The sequence below is a fragment of the Anneissia japonica genome, unplaced genomic scaffold, assembly GCF_011630105.1.
Source record: "Anneissia japonica isolate Jap-2015-1 unplaced genomic scaffold, ASM1163010v1 scaffold640_len1575945_cov177, whole genome shotgun sequence".
Classification (NCBI taxonomy): domain Eukaryota; kingdom Metazoa; phylum Echinodermata; class Crinoidea; order Comatulida; family Comatulidae; genus Anneissia; species Anneissia japonica.
The window spans coordinates 21,424-37,651 of NW_022684376.1; the positions used below are offsets into that span (position 1 = coordinate 21,424).

Genomic DNA, 16,228 nt, shown 5'->3' on the forward strand with positions numbered 1-16,228 from the left:
TGTCGGGGAGGGGAAAAAATACCATATTTATTTGAAAAAAACTGCCCGCTGTGAATAAAATCCCCCCTCGAATAAATTCCTCCTTCAGAGCCTCATTTGGAATAAACAGCTCCCTCTAATAAATGTCCTGTGGCATTTATTTTTTTTCTTGAATGAACTCCTAAATAACTGTAAACAAAACTAATGGAAGCAAATTCATCAGGGACATCCCCTCCCATCCCCTTCAGGTTGGGCAAACCCTGGTGCCACCCTTGAAACAAATGTATTTTATTCAACAGTCTGCTATTTTGGATGCATGTTGCATGTATCTCTGAGAACCAAAAATTTCTTCTCCAGGCTTACAAAAATTGACATTATTCATGTTATCGTACGTTTTACGTTTAGCACTTGGTACTGGATACCAAAATACATTTATAAATATCCTAACACCCAACCCCAACACACACAAAAAAATAAATAAATAAATTAAAAATGATCTTCAGATATCCAAGAATGGTAGAGGAAATTTTCTTGTTCTAATTTTTAATTTTATTAACTTATTGCAATGAAAATGATTCTACCATAATATTAACAGCAGTAATCTTCAACTACTCTGCTTTCTCCTGCTCTCACCCTATCAGAAATATTATATTTATTATATTTTTACTTATATTAGCAGCCTAGTTTGATGAAATAGAGAATGTAAGCCATGTTAGTCTAGGTGATAAATTGATGACAAACAGGACTTCACGAAAAAAAAAAAAATAATAATATGTTCTGGGCCTGTAAAGTGCTGTTTATCTTCACTTAAAGGCCTAATAATTAAAATAATCAAAATTACCCTTATTGTCTTATTTTTATATTCTTACTACCTTGTGTAATGATGTTACGTAACAGCTTTTAAAATTCAAGTTTTGACTATTTTAATTGTTTTAACCAAGGAGCAGTCATATTACAATAAGGCTAAAAAAATAAATTGTTTGCCCTCTTCCACCCGCCTCTAACTCACTGAAGAAACATAGGGCGAAAAAAAAAAATTAAATTAAAAATTAGCTTTTTTCTTTACAAATTAAAAAAAAAGTGAGTGAATTTATCTTTTTGAAAGATACACTACAAATTAGTCTAAAGTTGTCTGATGTAAGATATTGCATTCTAGACCTCTAAGGCAGTTTATTTTTATTCCATCTGATTAGTATCTTAAAAAAATAAAAAATAAAAAAATAACTTTTTTCACCTGGCCCTTATTTATCATTTTAAAAAAAAAGGGCAAACAAACAATTTATTTTGTTTGGCCTAATATTACATGATGTCTGCTCCCTAGTTTTAAAAATTTCCTTTTAGAATTTTCCTTCTGAACCATCAGATTTTTTTGAATAGCCCCACCTATCGACTCTGGAATAGTAAATAAATAAACGCGTAATTCAATAGGAGTTGCCTGTAAGGGTCCACCATTGGAAGTCATCGTTTCCTTGATTTATAGACTATTACAACTGACAGTCAACGAGGTTAAAATTATCCAAAATGGATAAAAGTGAATTTCCAGATACCGTCCAAACGACTACCACAACGACATCTACTGCTTACCACGCTACTACTACCTCCAACCAGGGGAGTGGCCCGGGGAATAGCGGTGGTATCAGAGTTGACCAGGCGTATCTTCGCTCGCTGCCTTCAATTCTTCATATCGTACAGATCGTAAGACCAAAATACTCATCTGTCTCCCTCTCTAACTAGACTGAGGCCAGCTAGGGTCTGGCCGTAGCACTAGGCCATTCGCAATATTATAGACTATGATTAACCAGGGAGTTGTTATAAAATCTCCCTGGATGAACGTAGGCTTATTAATTAAAAAGTATTGGATAGGCCTAGCCTAGGCCTACTGCTGTGATTTAGCCAGTACAGTAGGCCTACAGTTAATAAAGCTGACTATACAAGTCAAAGTTTAAGAGGTCAAGAGGGGAAAATAGACGGCCACATGAGGGCTAGGCTAGACCTATAAGGCACGACTTTTTTTTTTATACCATGTTTAGCGAACCCGCCGTCCGCCAATAATGATGATTTCGCCGGGCATAAAAATAAAATTTTATATTTGGCCAAATAGCACACCCGCTACCATGAAAAAATAGAAATTCAGAAAAAAATTATAGTTTTTCTTTATTTTTAATACGCCTGTCGCTGCCTTGTTAAAATAAGGTGTATTTCTTCCAAATCATATAAATTTAAAGCATTTAACCATCCAATTATACCTACACATTAAAGTAAATTCATCTGTTTGTTTGGGTTTGTAGTAGTATTTAGGTTTTGAGGTTATTTCAAAGCAGCGCAATGTCATCGCACATTCCTCTGCTAGACGGAAGTAATGAAACGCCAGTTGAGAATGAGACCTGACAGGTCTCGAAACGTTCTGTAAGTACGTCTTCACTGTCATTGGTTGATTAAAAATAACCTTAAAACCCATTACTACATGGTTTATATTCATCAACAAAATTTTATTTTTATTTTCTCCGTCTGGATATGTTTGGTAAAACCCTTTGCTGAATAAGAAAACAAAATTTTATTATTTTTTTCTGGCTCTTATTTAACACAGGCTCTTTGCTCTGATGATCTTTAAAAAAATAAGTTCGCATAACAAGGTATTAAAAAAAGGCTCACTTAAGCCTCTTTTACCCTCATTTGGAGTGGTGTACGGTGAGGCCCTGGCTTCATCAGCTGGGTGTAACCAATTTTTCTACTTAAATTTATCCACCCATCTGCCGAGTGGTAAACTCCTTTCTACTTATCCACCCATCTGCCATGTGGATAACCGATTTCTACTTAACCTTAGCCACAGTCAATATATGTGGTTTTACCGTTTTAAATTTACTGGTAATCTTAAAATAATTTCTTTATTTTTTTTTTTAGGTTGTGTCTTTTCTGTACTGGGTCGTACTCTGTGCTGTTGAACATTTTAGAGTCGGATTCATGATTTTCGTTGGGATAACTGCAATGATAACCGTTATTGTTTACTTTGTTGTCTTCCTCCTTCGTTTAAATGAAAAAATTCCCTTTATTGCCTGGGAATTGTCAGTAAGTTAACACTGGGTTTGATTTTTATTTTGTGTTTTCAAATATTGAGTGAAAACTTGATTATAGAAATCAATAATAACTTTATTTTAAAACGGAGAAAACTTGTATCACCATATTGCTGTTTTTCACAAGGCCATTTTGCAAGAAGATAAGAATAAAATGATGAAACTTAAATTAAAAAAAAAAAAAAAAACACATAACAAATATATTAAAATACATATTAGCAAAGAACAAATATATTAAAATACATATTAGCAAAGAAATGTAAAATACTAAAATATTAACATTATAAGGACAAAAGACTAAAAATATTAACATAAAGACAAAAGACCAAAAAATGATGTCATGACGAACAGTTTAAGATTTTTTGTTCATTATTCAAAATATTTAATCTTCTCATTTATTTATTAGTCTTTTAAAAGTATAAATAGTAGGAGCAGTTGTTGCAAAATTATTTAAATTATTTAGGTTATTCCAGATTTCTGCCCCCATGATACGAAAAACTTCTTTTTTTATATTCAGTCTTTGGTTTATGTAAGCGTAAAATGTTATTTGACAATAATAGGGTGTGTGGCTTCAAAATTATATATTAAATTGGCACTGGCAGCAAGAAAAAAAAACACATGGTAGGGACTAGAAACTAGTTTATGATTTTGCTTGGACAATTCTTTAAAAATTTGATATACTGTATTGATAATTAAGATGACATAATTGTATCTGCGATAGTAGCTTTTATAGAACATGCGGTTGAATTTGTTGCGTTGATTTTAAGCAGTGAGTTACAAACATTTGTTTATTTCATTACAGGAATTGATTGCCAACTTTGTGTCTGCTGCTTTGTTTTTTATTTCTGCCATCATCACCTCAGTGAGAGCAGGACAGGCAAACCACTATCCAGATCACGGAAAACTTGTCTTTTGCTCCGTAAGTACAGTATGAGTATCCTATGATTAACAACACGTGCAGTACAATCAAGCTATATTGTTTTTGCCCATGACAGTCAAAAAGGTTCCAGAGGCGGATTAAAGGGTGTTTAATTATGATTAAATTTAGTTTTGAGATTCCAATTTCCGGCAATCTAGAGGTGCCATAATCATAAATTTTCTTAACCTCAGCCGACCGTGGTGGGGCAGAGGTGGTCTAGATCATCCGTCTCTGAAAGTCTCCCCTGGGCCCCACTATTTTGAATTCCTGGCTCTGCCACTAGGTACTAGGTGATTTATGCCAATTACTCATCTACATAATATTTTAGTAAAATTATGAGGATAAAAATATAGGCTGGTTGGTTTTTTTTGTGTTTAAAAAACAAGGTTAATTCTTAAGACCAGTAGGGTGACGGGTCCTTCTGATGGTGAATTGGGCAGTACACCAGGTGCTTTTCTTCAAAGAGTCTGTGTTCTTGAATGCGTGTTTGTGGGACTTATTAGACACGCCCGTATTCTTGGCCTTATTCTGATTGACAAGTTGTTCAGTTAGATTTATTGACACTCAGGAAGGTTCATAAAACCATGGTCCAAGGATCTCCTTGAAACAAGTATACTGTAATGTACTATTTTATTGATGGCTTTTTTTGTTTTACTTCAGATTTAATATAATTAAATCGATATAAAGACTATGGCATAGAAAAAGAATTGTACCATGTATTCAATTGTCTGTACAATTCACCAATGTAAATAATTGTCATTTATTTCCTCAAAAGCTTCTGGCATGGACGTTGACTTTCCTTTTTGCGGCTAGCACATTCTTGAGTTTCCGTGCATTCTTGGCCTATCGTGACAGACGTAATTCGGAAAGAACGGCAACGACGACAACAACCACAACCATTACACAAGAATCCTCTGAACCACCTCCTTACTAAATGATGTCATACCTGCTACAGGCTAAACTTCACTGGAAGGACGTAATGGTCACAAAGACAATAGATAATGGAGAAGGGGGGGGGGAGGTGCAAGGTAAAATTAAATAAGTAGATGTGAAGTGGATCACTGTAACTGTGTTAAGCTGTGAAAGGGAGGGACATGGTAGAATAGAATATTGAGGTTGGAGGTCAAGCTAGGATGGAATGTGGATTGAGTTATGATGGAAGAGGTTGTAAATTGAAAAGTGTTGGGAAAATAATAATGTTATATTTATATAGCGCATATTGCACATTGCCACTATGCGCTTTACAGAGAAATAATATAGGCCAACTAAGAAAAATCAAATAACAATAAAATAATAACAATAAAATAAAAATAATCATAATAGCATTAATAACGAGACTAAACTACTCCTATTCCTTAAACTAATTAATGGTTGGCGTTGACTCCGAGGAGCTCATCTGCCCTTTGATCAGCTATTGGTTTTTCTTGCTGCTTGGTGACCATAAACACCCTCCCCTCAGCAGCCACTAAGACATATTTGAGAGGGTTGTCAGTTTAGTCGCCGACGCTTCGACTGGATGGAGTTTAATGTCGTACCCAGTCCTAGGCTAGGGAAGGGGGACATGATAGAAATTTTATGGAATAAGACTTGGTTATGGTGGGTGGAGGTAGAGGGGTGTTACAGTAGGATAGAATATAGCTTGAGTTATGGTGAGAAGGGCACATAGTAAAGGAATACATCTTGGGTTATGGTTAGGGATCATGGTAGAATATGGCTTTAGTTATGGTGTAAAGGGATTGGAAAAACAGATTTAAATTGAGGTCAGGTGTGGAGGGGAGTTGGTGTTACAGAGGGGGAATGTTTTAGTGATTCTAGGTACACTGTATCACACTTCCTTCAGTGTAGTTTAGCCTAAAGGAGGCAACAAGACATCATAATTTAAACCTTTATGCTTAAAAGTCTTAGGGTAGCTCATGGAGTGCTAATAGAATAGGATGATTTTTAAATGTAGTAGACCCTTAAGCATTCCACTAATTAATGCATACCTTCCTGTAGTTGTAAAGCAATATTACTGTACTTAAACCTAGCTATACCAAATTAAATTTTAGTTGTAAAATCAAATAATTAACAAATTATACTGTTTATCTAACTTGGATAAAATTATTATAATATATATTATAGAGTTTGAGAAAGTATAAAAAAATACATTAGATGTTGCGATGACAATTTTAATATTAATTATACTAATAATAATAATATATTAGACGAATATAACCAAATCAAGCGAGACTTTTTCATACCATGTTTAGCAAACCTGTTGCCCGCCAACAAAGATCATTTCAAATAAAAATATAAGTTTTTTTTGGCAAATTAGCACACCCGCTGCCAAAAAAAAAATGAAATTTCAGAAAAAAATAAAAGATTTTATTTATTTTTATTAGGCCCACTGCTGCTTTGAAATCTCCAAAAAAAAAATATGTATATTTCTTGCTAATTAAATAAATTTAAAGCATGTAACCATCCCATTACTACACTGTTTACATTAACCAATACAATTTTATTTTTATTTTCTCCTCCGTCTGGATGTTTTTGGCAAAACTTATTTGCTAAATAGAATAACAAAATTTTATTTTAATTTTTTTTCCCCTGCCCTCTTCTGATGATCCTCTGAAAAGAAATAAGTTTGCCAAACAAGGTATTAAAAAAGTCTTATTACCAAGGTCATTGGATCGGATCAATTACCTGTTTAATACATATTCGACTTCCTGTTGGAAAATTTTATAATATTGCACAAGGCATTGGTGTCCAAACGTACCAGGCACCCACTTGTACTCCTTGAAGAGATAAAATCTTAAAGTGCATTGCACAACGACACAAAAAAAAAATTCACAGCGAGGAATTGAACCCGCAACTTCAAAGGTTGTGAAACTGAATCACACATAAAGTGCAAATAACTAACTTCAAGATGCAGTAAATGCATAGGTATCAAATTCTTGTCCAAAACAAACAAAAATAAATTACAACTTAGAAGGAAGTCAAATTCGGTTGAGTAATACTTGCACAATGTGTTTGTACAGTACCCATATATGTTGCGATCAAAAGGAAGGAAAATTAAATAAATAGATAAAAATTAATTATAAATAATTAAGAAAACATACAACGGTGAATCATTACATATCGGGACAGCATAGTTGTCTCCTAAGGCGCTCCACTTGCAGGTATTCGTGTATTCAAAATTTTTTTTAGAAATTACCGACAGTCTGTGGAATAGAAAGCATTGTGTTGACATAAAGCGTGGACGTATGAGTCGCACCAGCCTTAATGAAATCTTATTATAAATTTAGACAAACTTTAATTACACAAAATCTTAGCAATCTTAGTGCATTTCTTTAAATATATACACAGTACAGTACTTATGAATGCAATTTAGAGAAATGACTTTTGTGCTATACCTTTGCATTTATAATATTTTAATTAGAATATATTTGTTTTCTTGTAGAAAATATATTTCTTTTTGTTTATATAATTTAAAATATTGTATATTTCTAAAACAACTTAGTGCATGCTATACTGTATATGTGTGTGTGGGATATTAGTGTTTTTTCATCTTTATATTTCTGTAATGTTATACTATAGTCTGTCTATTCTTGTCGCATTTAACAGGGTTGGCTTCTGTATGCTGTGCATTAACTTCAGAGTCAAAACTTTTTTTTTATTATTTAAAAGTTTTTGGGGAAAATGTTGCCAAAAGCTCAGCTTATATCCAGTTCAGTGCTATAAAATTTTCTGACCTCAAATCATGTCATATAATTTATATCTGTCTATGACAAAAAATAAACAAATAAAACACTGAAAACCAAGATTGCTCAAAGTAAAATGTCTACATACATTCATTCTTTCAATTGAACACCTGTATATTCATTCATTTCATTCAATCATTCAATTATAAAAAGATATAAGATGATAATATAGATTATAAAGTATAGGACTGAACAAATTTGTAAGCCTCACATTGTAGTGCTTACATATATATTTGTACTGTAGTAGTTTGTAGTTTTGATATGTTACATAGCCCTTTATAATCTTTAAAAAAATCAATGAAATTCTTGCTATTTTTATATTATAATGTTTTCAGGCTGAATATTTTATAGTGCATTAGTAGGAAAGAATGTTACTCACTATTACACAAATTCATACTGTACTGAATAAGTAATTTTTGAAAAAGGAGGGGGGGGGGGGGGGGGGGCGTGAATTTGTATTCTTTTTTTACTTATTTCAACACACAACACTGATGTGGACTGAAATTTAAAAAATTTAGTGTCAAAACAGGGGCATGCTCCCCCATTGGATTCGTGGTTATACGGCACTTTCTATATTGATCATGTTAATGATATATTGTTTGTAATGCATAGTGCTCCTCTAATGCTGGTTTTTTACATGGATGTAATACAGCACTTACTGTAATGTCTGTATTGATGTGGTGTGTTTACAGTTTTAAAAATTATACCAGAATTTAGTAAATATGATAATGAATAATGATTAAAGACCGTTTTCCACTAGACCAATTTATTCATGCAAATCGGAAATTTTTATCCATACGTATGCGCAATTGATAATCTCGCGATGAAAATTAAACTGCCTGCATGCGTATAGGTGAAAATTTTTGATTCGCACGAATAAATTTGTCTAGTGGAAAACAGCTTTAATGATCAATTATTCATTGTACTGGCTGAGAAGCACAACAACCATACTTTGTCTACACTATAAAATCTTTGACAGAAGACTGTTGGATGCCCATATATAGTCATGATGTGCGTATATATGGGGATGATGTGATGTCATGATGACCATATTTAGGCATGTCACATGTTTTTGTCAAATAAAATTTGATACTGTGGACAGGGCTTTAAGCTCTGTCCACACTTTCAGACTTACAAGAAAAGTATGTCCATATATAGTCATGTGATGTCATCGTTTTTGTCAAATAAAATTAGATAGTGTGGACAGGGCCTTATACAGTAGATGGTGCCTTATGATCAGGGATTCTTGCCATGTAATGTTTTTATATTTTTCATTATTAAAAATTGCACAATAAAAAATATAAAAAGTAAAACACATTTTGTTTTTCATTATTGACTCCTAATGTTTTTGAGTTTTAACCGCAGGAATCAAATCTTACAGCTATGATTCTGAGTCAGAAATATGGTGAAAGACTGGTCATATGACATATACAAAGCCAATCAAATAACAGTATAAGTATGAAAATATGAATAGTTAGTATGTATGGCAGTGGAAGACACACGTCACCAAACACAAACAAGCCAATCAATGACATCATAATAAGTACAAAACAAATATTCAATATGTATGGCCACTCTTTATATACGAAATAACAAGTTGAAACAGTTATACTCAAAATGAAAATTCTTAATGCATTTCATATTTGATTGGCATTGCTTACTGCACGGCAAAATGTAAATTAAACTTGCTTATTTTCTTGCAATATTCAAAATACAGTAATAGTAGGTCCATGACCTAATATTATTAGGCTATCACCTTGTAAATAAATCTACAAGAAAAAAACAGAGCCAGAGAATCATGGTGCTCAAGCTCTGAAGAATGCAATGACTTGGGCATGTCCTCAGAATGGACCAAAACCGTATTCCCAAGACTGCCCTTAGATGGACACCACCTGGAAAAAGAAAGGCAGGGAGGTCTAGGACCACCCAGAGACGTAATGTGATGGCCGAGCTGAAGAAGGTGGGTGTGGCATGGAACGCTCCAGATGGAAGAAGATCGTTGACACCTTATGTCCCGCTCAGGACTCGGATTAAGTAAGTAGGTAAGTAATCACTTTGTAAATCGGAAAATACAAGGAATTTAAGGGGAAGTACTGGTGAAGAATTGGATCTCCCAGATGCACACAACAATACCGTATTTAGCAAAGGATTCGTAGCCTATAAATAATTTTAATCTATTGTCTATTATATACTTTTCTGATTATGGTTTTTAATCATACTCTGAACCAATCGTAATACTCAGTTCATCTTCCACAATCAAAGTCTTGTGAAACCAGTGGTTTGTATCCAGAACAACTGAAAAATACCAAATGTAATGTACACAATTAACCAGGCAGTTATATGAAAGGGGTTGAAACACATTTCAATTTTAAATCGATTCAAAACAGGTAAAACATTACTCAAAACAGGGGAAACTATTACATCCAAATACTGACTTAATATAATATATTCTATATAATTAATTTTACAAAATCATAAAAAAAAATATATATATTTTAAAATTGTTCGGAATATACACTGATCATCTTCTTCTTCCATTAATGGACAAACTTCAATGCTGAAAACTCCTGTCCATCTAGTGCAATATGATTTGCAACCAGTGCGCAAAAGTTTGGATGTGTGACTTTTCTTATTAATTCCTTGTTTTAATTGAAAAGTTTTAAATTTTTGTATGATTTATATCTTGTCTATATTTGTAATATTTGAATGTGCTGCTATTGATAGTAGTTGTCTGTGAGGTATGCAGGTGTCCCAATTCTCCCTGAAGTCGCGGAAGTCTCCCAGAAATCGGGACGGCCTCCCACACTTCCTCAAGCAAGCTAGAATCTCCTGGAAAATAACTCATCCCACGCAAATTCACAATATTTGTATGTTTTAACTACTTCCTATTATCAATGGTCTCATGTAAGTCGGTGCCAATTGGTATCATCATGCGCAGCAAAATAAAATTCAAATGGGTTAAGAAAGTTCATTTAACCAGATTTTTTCCAACCTGGGACCCCTGGGTCTGTCAACATGAAAATTTGCGTTATCTTTAAGTAATTAGTGTTGTTTCTTTTTGTTTATATCAAGACTTCTAATAAAAAAACACTACATACACAACATCTACGCATGTTACTACTTCTTGTGTATGAAACAGGAAGCAACAAACTGAAAATAAATACTTTTAGTTTTTTTTAATTTACTTATTTTATGTATTTACTTTTTTACTACTAATCGACAAACATTACCATTTACCATACAGTTTCTAAGTATACTTCATACTGTATAGTATGTTCATTTGATAACAATAGCAATATAATATTTATATGTAACATGCTACCAAAACATGACAAAGAGGAGGAAGTATGACTTAATACTGTATTACATTATGGTTTGCCTGTGTTGGCTTAACACCCATAGAAACAGGAAACAATGCATTCACAAATAGCATATAGAAGTAGCATTTGAATGTACTGTACACCGGTTAGAGGTCAAATCTAACATCAAATTATCATAGTACAACATAATCAAACTTACTAATTTCTCCTGGATGAACAGTGATTTCTAACTGCCTGGGGCACTCAAAGTAACACTCCGGGGGAGGCTCAAGTGTCCACAGCTTGTGACCTTTAACCTGAGCCTGCCAAGAAGGATTCTCAACAGAGTCAATCTGATAAAAAATTGAAAAAAAGAGTTATTAATAAAAAAAAATAATTGAACCGGGTACCAAAGGATTTTTACAGTTGCTACCACCAGTTTAGCCGACTGAGCTAAACTGCTCTCTGTTGAGCTATGCTCTCATAGAATGATACTGCAATTAATAAGTTTTAAGAATTTGATTTTGATGAATATCTTAAAACCATTTAATTTTAATTAATACCAAAAGCATAAATTTTAAACCATTAGAATAATCTGAAAAATAAAATTGATGTTTCCGAGGCAAAATAAAATCAAAGAAAGATTTGTTATCTTACATGTAAATGAGCACCGTAATCTGGAGTACCCATAAATATCCAATCCGTTTTACTGGATTCGGAATCATGGGGCAAGAAGTACGGCCGCTTGTAATGCTCTCTCAGAATATTTGCTGCCTGAGAATCACAGTTACTCCTTTGAACAAAAAAACATAGAAGAAAAAATATATTATATATATTTGTCTTCAAAAGGAATTCTAAGATTTCTCTTAAATTGTTTAAATGCACACAAATGGGAGTGAACATAATTTCACATTTTCATTTGACTTTACGAAGATGAACTGTACGTTTGTTTGGTGTCTTATATATGGGAGTAAACACAAAAAAAATAATTACAGTAGGCCTATATACGGTACTGTAATTACTCTTCCATTATCACTTTACTTAATTAGGTTTATTGATTTATTGACTGATTATTCAGTCAAATATTTGTAAAGTTCACTACAATGCTAGGTAGCGAGACCTATAGAATAGAAGCTACAGTAACCTAAAGGCTAAACACATACCGTAGTCCTACGTGAGAATATTAAACATGTTTAATATTCTATGACACGACTATCCCCGATGCAAAAATAATGCGTCAGTATTTAATGCACACAAACACGAGGTAATAACAAATCACGTCAGACTGACAACACTGACTTGGCCTTAACGTGAATGAGATCATAAGTTACGAAGCTGACCCCATTTTTACACCCCTCGATTTTTTAATTTGGGATTGAAAAACAAAGAGGCAATATGCTGTATACTGTATACAGTAGGTGTAAACATTATTTTAAACATTTATTAATCATGATTTTTCATGATTATCTTTGATTCTGTTTTGAAATACAGTATATACTGGAATTCAGTTCATAAGCAGGGGCGGATTTAGGGGGGTCTCTCTCTTGGGAGTTAAAAAAAAGAAAAAAAAAAGAAAAAAGAAACAAAAAGAAAAAAATGATAGCCCAGAACACCTCAAATGTTATTTTTGGGCGTCTAGAACACAAAAATTTTTCCCCCGGACCCCCTAGGACAACGTTGTCTTGATTGGCCAACTTTCAGGCCCCCCTTTTTGGACATCTCTGGATCCAACTCTGATAAGATGTAGACACATTCATAATTAGACTTACCATCCAATATACCAAGGTTCCTTGGCCCTTTCTTCAGACATATTGAAAACTTCTCCCAAGCAGGAAAAGTTAGTTTTGTATGGAAAGAACTGGCATTCGTTCTCAAAATTTTCAAGGGCTGGGCTGTCTTCAGAATACACACTTTTAAAGAACTCAAAACTAAAATGTTCACGGGCAGTCCAGCCGCGCATTCCATCTGATATCACAACAGGCCTTGAACTGTAAGCATAGATTCTAGTGAATACTTCGGGGGTTAAATTGGACATGCGATCTATTTGTGTAACGTTACGACATATGCTGCAATCAACTGGTGGACGGAACAAATCCTGCATGAACTCTGACATCTCAATGATGCATGGTTCTTTATCTGTTTTGACATCCCAGAAGTTCTCGAACATCCACGTTGTCAATTTCTCGTGGTAGCTTTCCACTAAGGGGTATCCTGTTGGTTTTGACCAGACGATCGCTACTTCAAAAGTAGCAAGAGCCGTCAGTACCATCAAAAGAGAAATAAAGACCACCTTGACAGCAGGCAGTAGTTTAGATTTCTTGGTAGGTTTTTTTATCTTGTTTATCCTCTGTACGATCTGGAAACATGATAGATCATTTGCGGTTATGCCGGCATCTACAGCCTGGTCACAGATCTGTTGAAACTGCACCTTCAATTCATCTTTTATGTTTCCCATTATTGAAGTCAACTCTGTGGAATCAAAAGATAAGTGTACATCTCCACATTATAAAGTTGTTTGTTTTTTTCTGCATTGGCGACATTTAAGAACTATACTGAAAATTGCCGATAAAAAGACTGTTTAATGCATGGCGTTACACTATGTTTGTTTGAACAATACACTATAATCAGCTGTTCTGGTAAAAGGCTTATATATTATATTCAAACTTTTATTAAAAAATTGTAGGAAATTGTACACTCTGTTTAAAAGACGGATAAATAGAGAGCTTTTAATTGAGAATGTAGAACGAGAATGTAGAACAAATTCATGCATCTTTGACGGCCATCGGTTGCGTTCTATGGTAAATCAATTCATATCTTTTATGGCGCATACACAGAGATGTCATGCAAGACCGACACACCCATGTTTATTACAGTACAATCATCATTCCGGCCTGAACATACTGTTCCTGGATTTTAGAAGAGAATGTAACGCACAATGTACAGTTGTTTCACATATGTCTAGCCTATTAAATATTAGTATTAACCACCCATAACATATAAATTTTACCAACATAGAATAAGCTAGGTTAGGCCTACTTCATCATCCAAGAAGGCAGGACAGGTGGCCCTTTCCTTTGCCCTTCTTGATAGTGAGCTAGAGAATATACATGAATTAGAGATTAAACGTTCTACTGCTGTAGAAAAAAGGCAAGGCCTAAACTATTTAGTTTTGAATGCCAGTCAATTCGAGCTAATGCCAGTTCGAGCGGATGCATTTACTGCGAATTATAACAAGGGCGAATTACTGTAATTCGTCACCCTATTCTTATATTTGTGAGTGAAATAGTATTTTCGCTTGTTTTGCACTTATGAAAACAGAGTGGAAATTGAGAGGGCGCTTATGGAAATATATGAATATTGGGGGTCCTTATGGGACCTTTGAAAATTCAAGGGGAAGTTTTTGAATGAAACAAGATTGTATAAGAACATCTAGAAACCGAAGATTACAACTGGTTCTGGTGCAGAAGAGAACATGTCTCCTGAGAAGAATTCCAGCTTCAACAGCAGATGAAATTAGTGGTGGTGGTGGTGGTGTATGCTTGTTAACCATCTGTTGATTGAGATAATTAGCTGGATCATTGCAGGGATTCTTGCAAAATTAAAATGTGCTATAAAAGTTGCAAATTGTCGGAAAAAAAAGAAAGAAAAAGGACTAGAAAAATGTAAAAAGAGGAAAGACATTCTCATCTGTCCAGGAGAAATATTCTCGTTTTGAAGTTGACATAAGAAGAATATGTGAATCCACTCCACAGATCATATCATGCCAACCAGAGTGCCGGGATTGATTAGGATTATTGGCTTGCTAAGAAAAAAATTGCATGATATTGTTTCAAAAAATGAATAAACATCGAGGGGGCACTTATTCATACGTCCATTCATTCTTTATTTAGCCTTTTATAAAAATCACATTACAATTTGCACATACAGTAAAATAAAAATTCAAAATACAGAATAAAATTGAAAATCAAAGGAGGCAAGGATTAACAAAAGCAATTAAAATCGCTGTAGCTCACAAGCTAATTAATCCATCCTTAGAGAAACAGCAATTAAAAATAGAAGATATAATATATAATAAAAATTTATAATACGTAGGAAGAAAAACAGAAGAAATTACAAGTAACATGGCACTTAGGAAACTTTTCGTACTATTCAAACAGGGCGCTTATTCGCGCGAGTACAGTAAGTAGATCTTTTTCCGTTCGAACTAGCATCCGCTCGAAGTAAATTCTGCTCGAACTGGCATTCGCTCGAAATGACTGGTTCCCGGCGTACTAATATTCAGCTGGTTTTCCACCAGGTGAATTTATTCGCGGGAATCGAAAGCGTCGGTTATGCGCATTTCTATCGGAGTTTTTGCTTCAGCGAAATTGGTAATTAGATGTTTCTACTTTTTGCGAAGCGAAAAAATGTGCGCAACCAATCAGTGTTCAGGAACCGAACCAATGCCTTCAATTCACGCAAATTCAATTCAATTCAATATAAAGTTTACTTCCACATCATCAACACAAAATACATAGATGGAGAAATTATACATAAGAAAAAACAATAATTGATAAAAATATAGGCCCTTCAGAACATTTAAATTCGCCTAGTGGAAAACAGGCTTAAGTATTAGTAGTACAAGGCCTAGGCCTAGTAGTAGTAGTAGGCTAGGGCATACATAGCATAGATAGGCAAAGGCCAGGGAGATGTAAGTGGCCTAGGTCTAGTAGGTAGGCCCTAGCTTATTGATATTAGGCTAGGTTGGTAGGCCTAGGCCTAAGTCTAAACCCCTCAGGCCTATTAATTACTACTTAAGTTGGCTGTGCCTAGTAGTAGTATGCTAGTTACGTTTGAGTTGAACCACTGGAACCTTTCGAGTGAATGAATGAAGCTCTACGATCGAGGAAATTGACAAAGTGAAACCATAACACGTAATATTTCCGCAATGTTTAGCTTCGTTTACGCCCGCCGTGTGAACGATCTCCCAATACCAAAGATCTTAAACACAATATAGAGGGCGGCAGACAACAATTATAAATTGTCATAACATCATAAGATCTTCAAAAATAATTATTTTTCTCTCAGTTTATTCAATCATGGAGGTATAAACAATTAAATGGGAACCTATTTTATTAATAAGTCCATGCATAACCCATAGATTATAACTTGTAATAACTCTATAAATTTCTAGAGATTTTTGTAGGAGGTGGGGGGGGGGGGGGGGGGGGTTTTGGTGGG

The 16,228-nt window shown here is 34.2% G+C and overlaps 2 protein-coding genes across 3 annotated transcripts; one reads left to right on the forward strand and one right to left on the reverse strand.

Moving 5' to 3' along the window:
• The first annotated feature begins 1,350 nt into the window (after positions 1 to 1,350).
• Positions 1,351 to 5,279, forward strand: LOC117105127 (CKLF-like MARVEL transmembrane domain-containing protein 4). The gene is made up of 4 exons (XM_033246197.1): positions 1,351 to 1,674; positions 2,881 to 3,045; positions 3,853 to 3,969; positions 4,745 to 5,279. Exons 1-4 carry the CDS (start codon positions 1,501 to 1,503, stop codon positions 4,901 to 4,903), a joined length of 615 nt encoding a protein of 204 aa, XP_033102088.1. The 5' UTR covers positions 1,351 to 1,500; the 3' UTR covers positions 4,904 to 5,279.
• Positions 5,280 to 9,266: 3,987 nt separating this feature from the next.
• On the reverse strand, positions 9,267 to 15,986 carry LOC117105141. Of its 2 annotated transcripts, none has more exons than XM_033246210.1 (5): positions 15,852 to 15,986; positions 12,778 to 13,477; positions 11,666 to 11,801; positions 11,229 to 11,361; positions 9,267 to 10,004 (listed from the first exon to the last, which is right to left on the reverse strand). In XM_033246210.1, the coding sequence occupies exons 2-5, from the start codon at positions 13,461 to 13,463 to the stop codon at positions 9,919 to 9,921; spliced, it is 1,041 nt and encodes a 346-aa protein (XP_033102101.1). In that variant the 5' UTR covers positions 13,464 to 13,477; positions 15,852 to 15,986; the 3' UTR covers positions 9,267 to 9,918. The 2 variants fall into 2 exon arrangements, with proteins under 2 accessions (XP_033102101.1, XP_033102091.1); XM_033246200.1 differs by having other exon boundaries at positions 15,839 to 15,979.
• Positions 15,987 to 16,228: the final 242 nt, after the last annotated feature.

Bases quoted from the DNA above. Each gene is read 5' to 3' on its own strand.
- LOC117105127 (XM_033246197.1), top strand. From the start codon at position 1,501: ATGGATAAAAGTGAATTTCCAGATACCGTCCAAACGACTACCACAACG. The intron at 3,046-3,852 runs GTAAGTTAACAC...ATTTCATTACAG, and splicing joins TTATTGCCTGGGAATTGTCA to GAATTGATTGCCAACTTTGT. The intron at 3,970-4,744 runs GTAAGTACAGTA...TTTCCTCAAAAG, and splicing joins GAAAACTTGTCTTTTGCTCC to CTTCTGGCATGGACGTTGAC.
- LOC117105141 (XM_033246210.1), bottom strand. From the start codon at position 13,463: ATGGGAAACATAAAAGATGAATTGAAGGTGCAGTTTCAACAGATCTGT. The intron at 11,802-12,777 runs GTAAGTCTAATT...TTTTGTTCAAAG, and splicing joins GAACCTTGGTATATTGGATG to GAGTAACTGTGATTCTCAGG. The intron at 10,005-11,228 runs GTAAGTTTGATT...GGTATTTTTCAG, and splicing joins TGTTCATCCAGGAGAAATTA to TTGTTCTGGATACAAACCAC.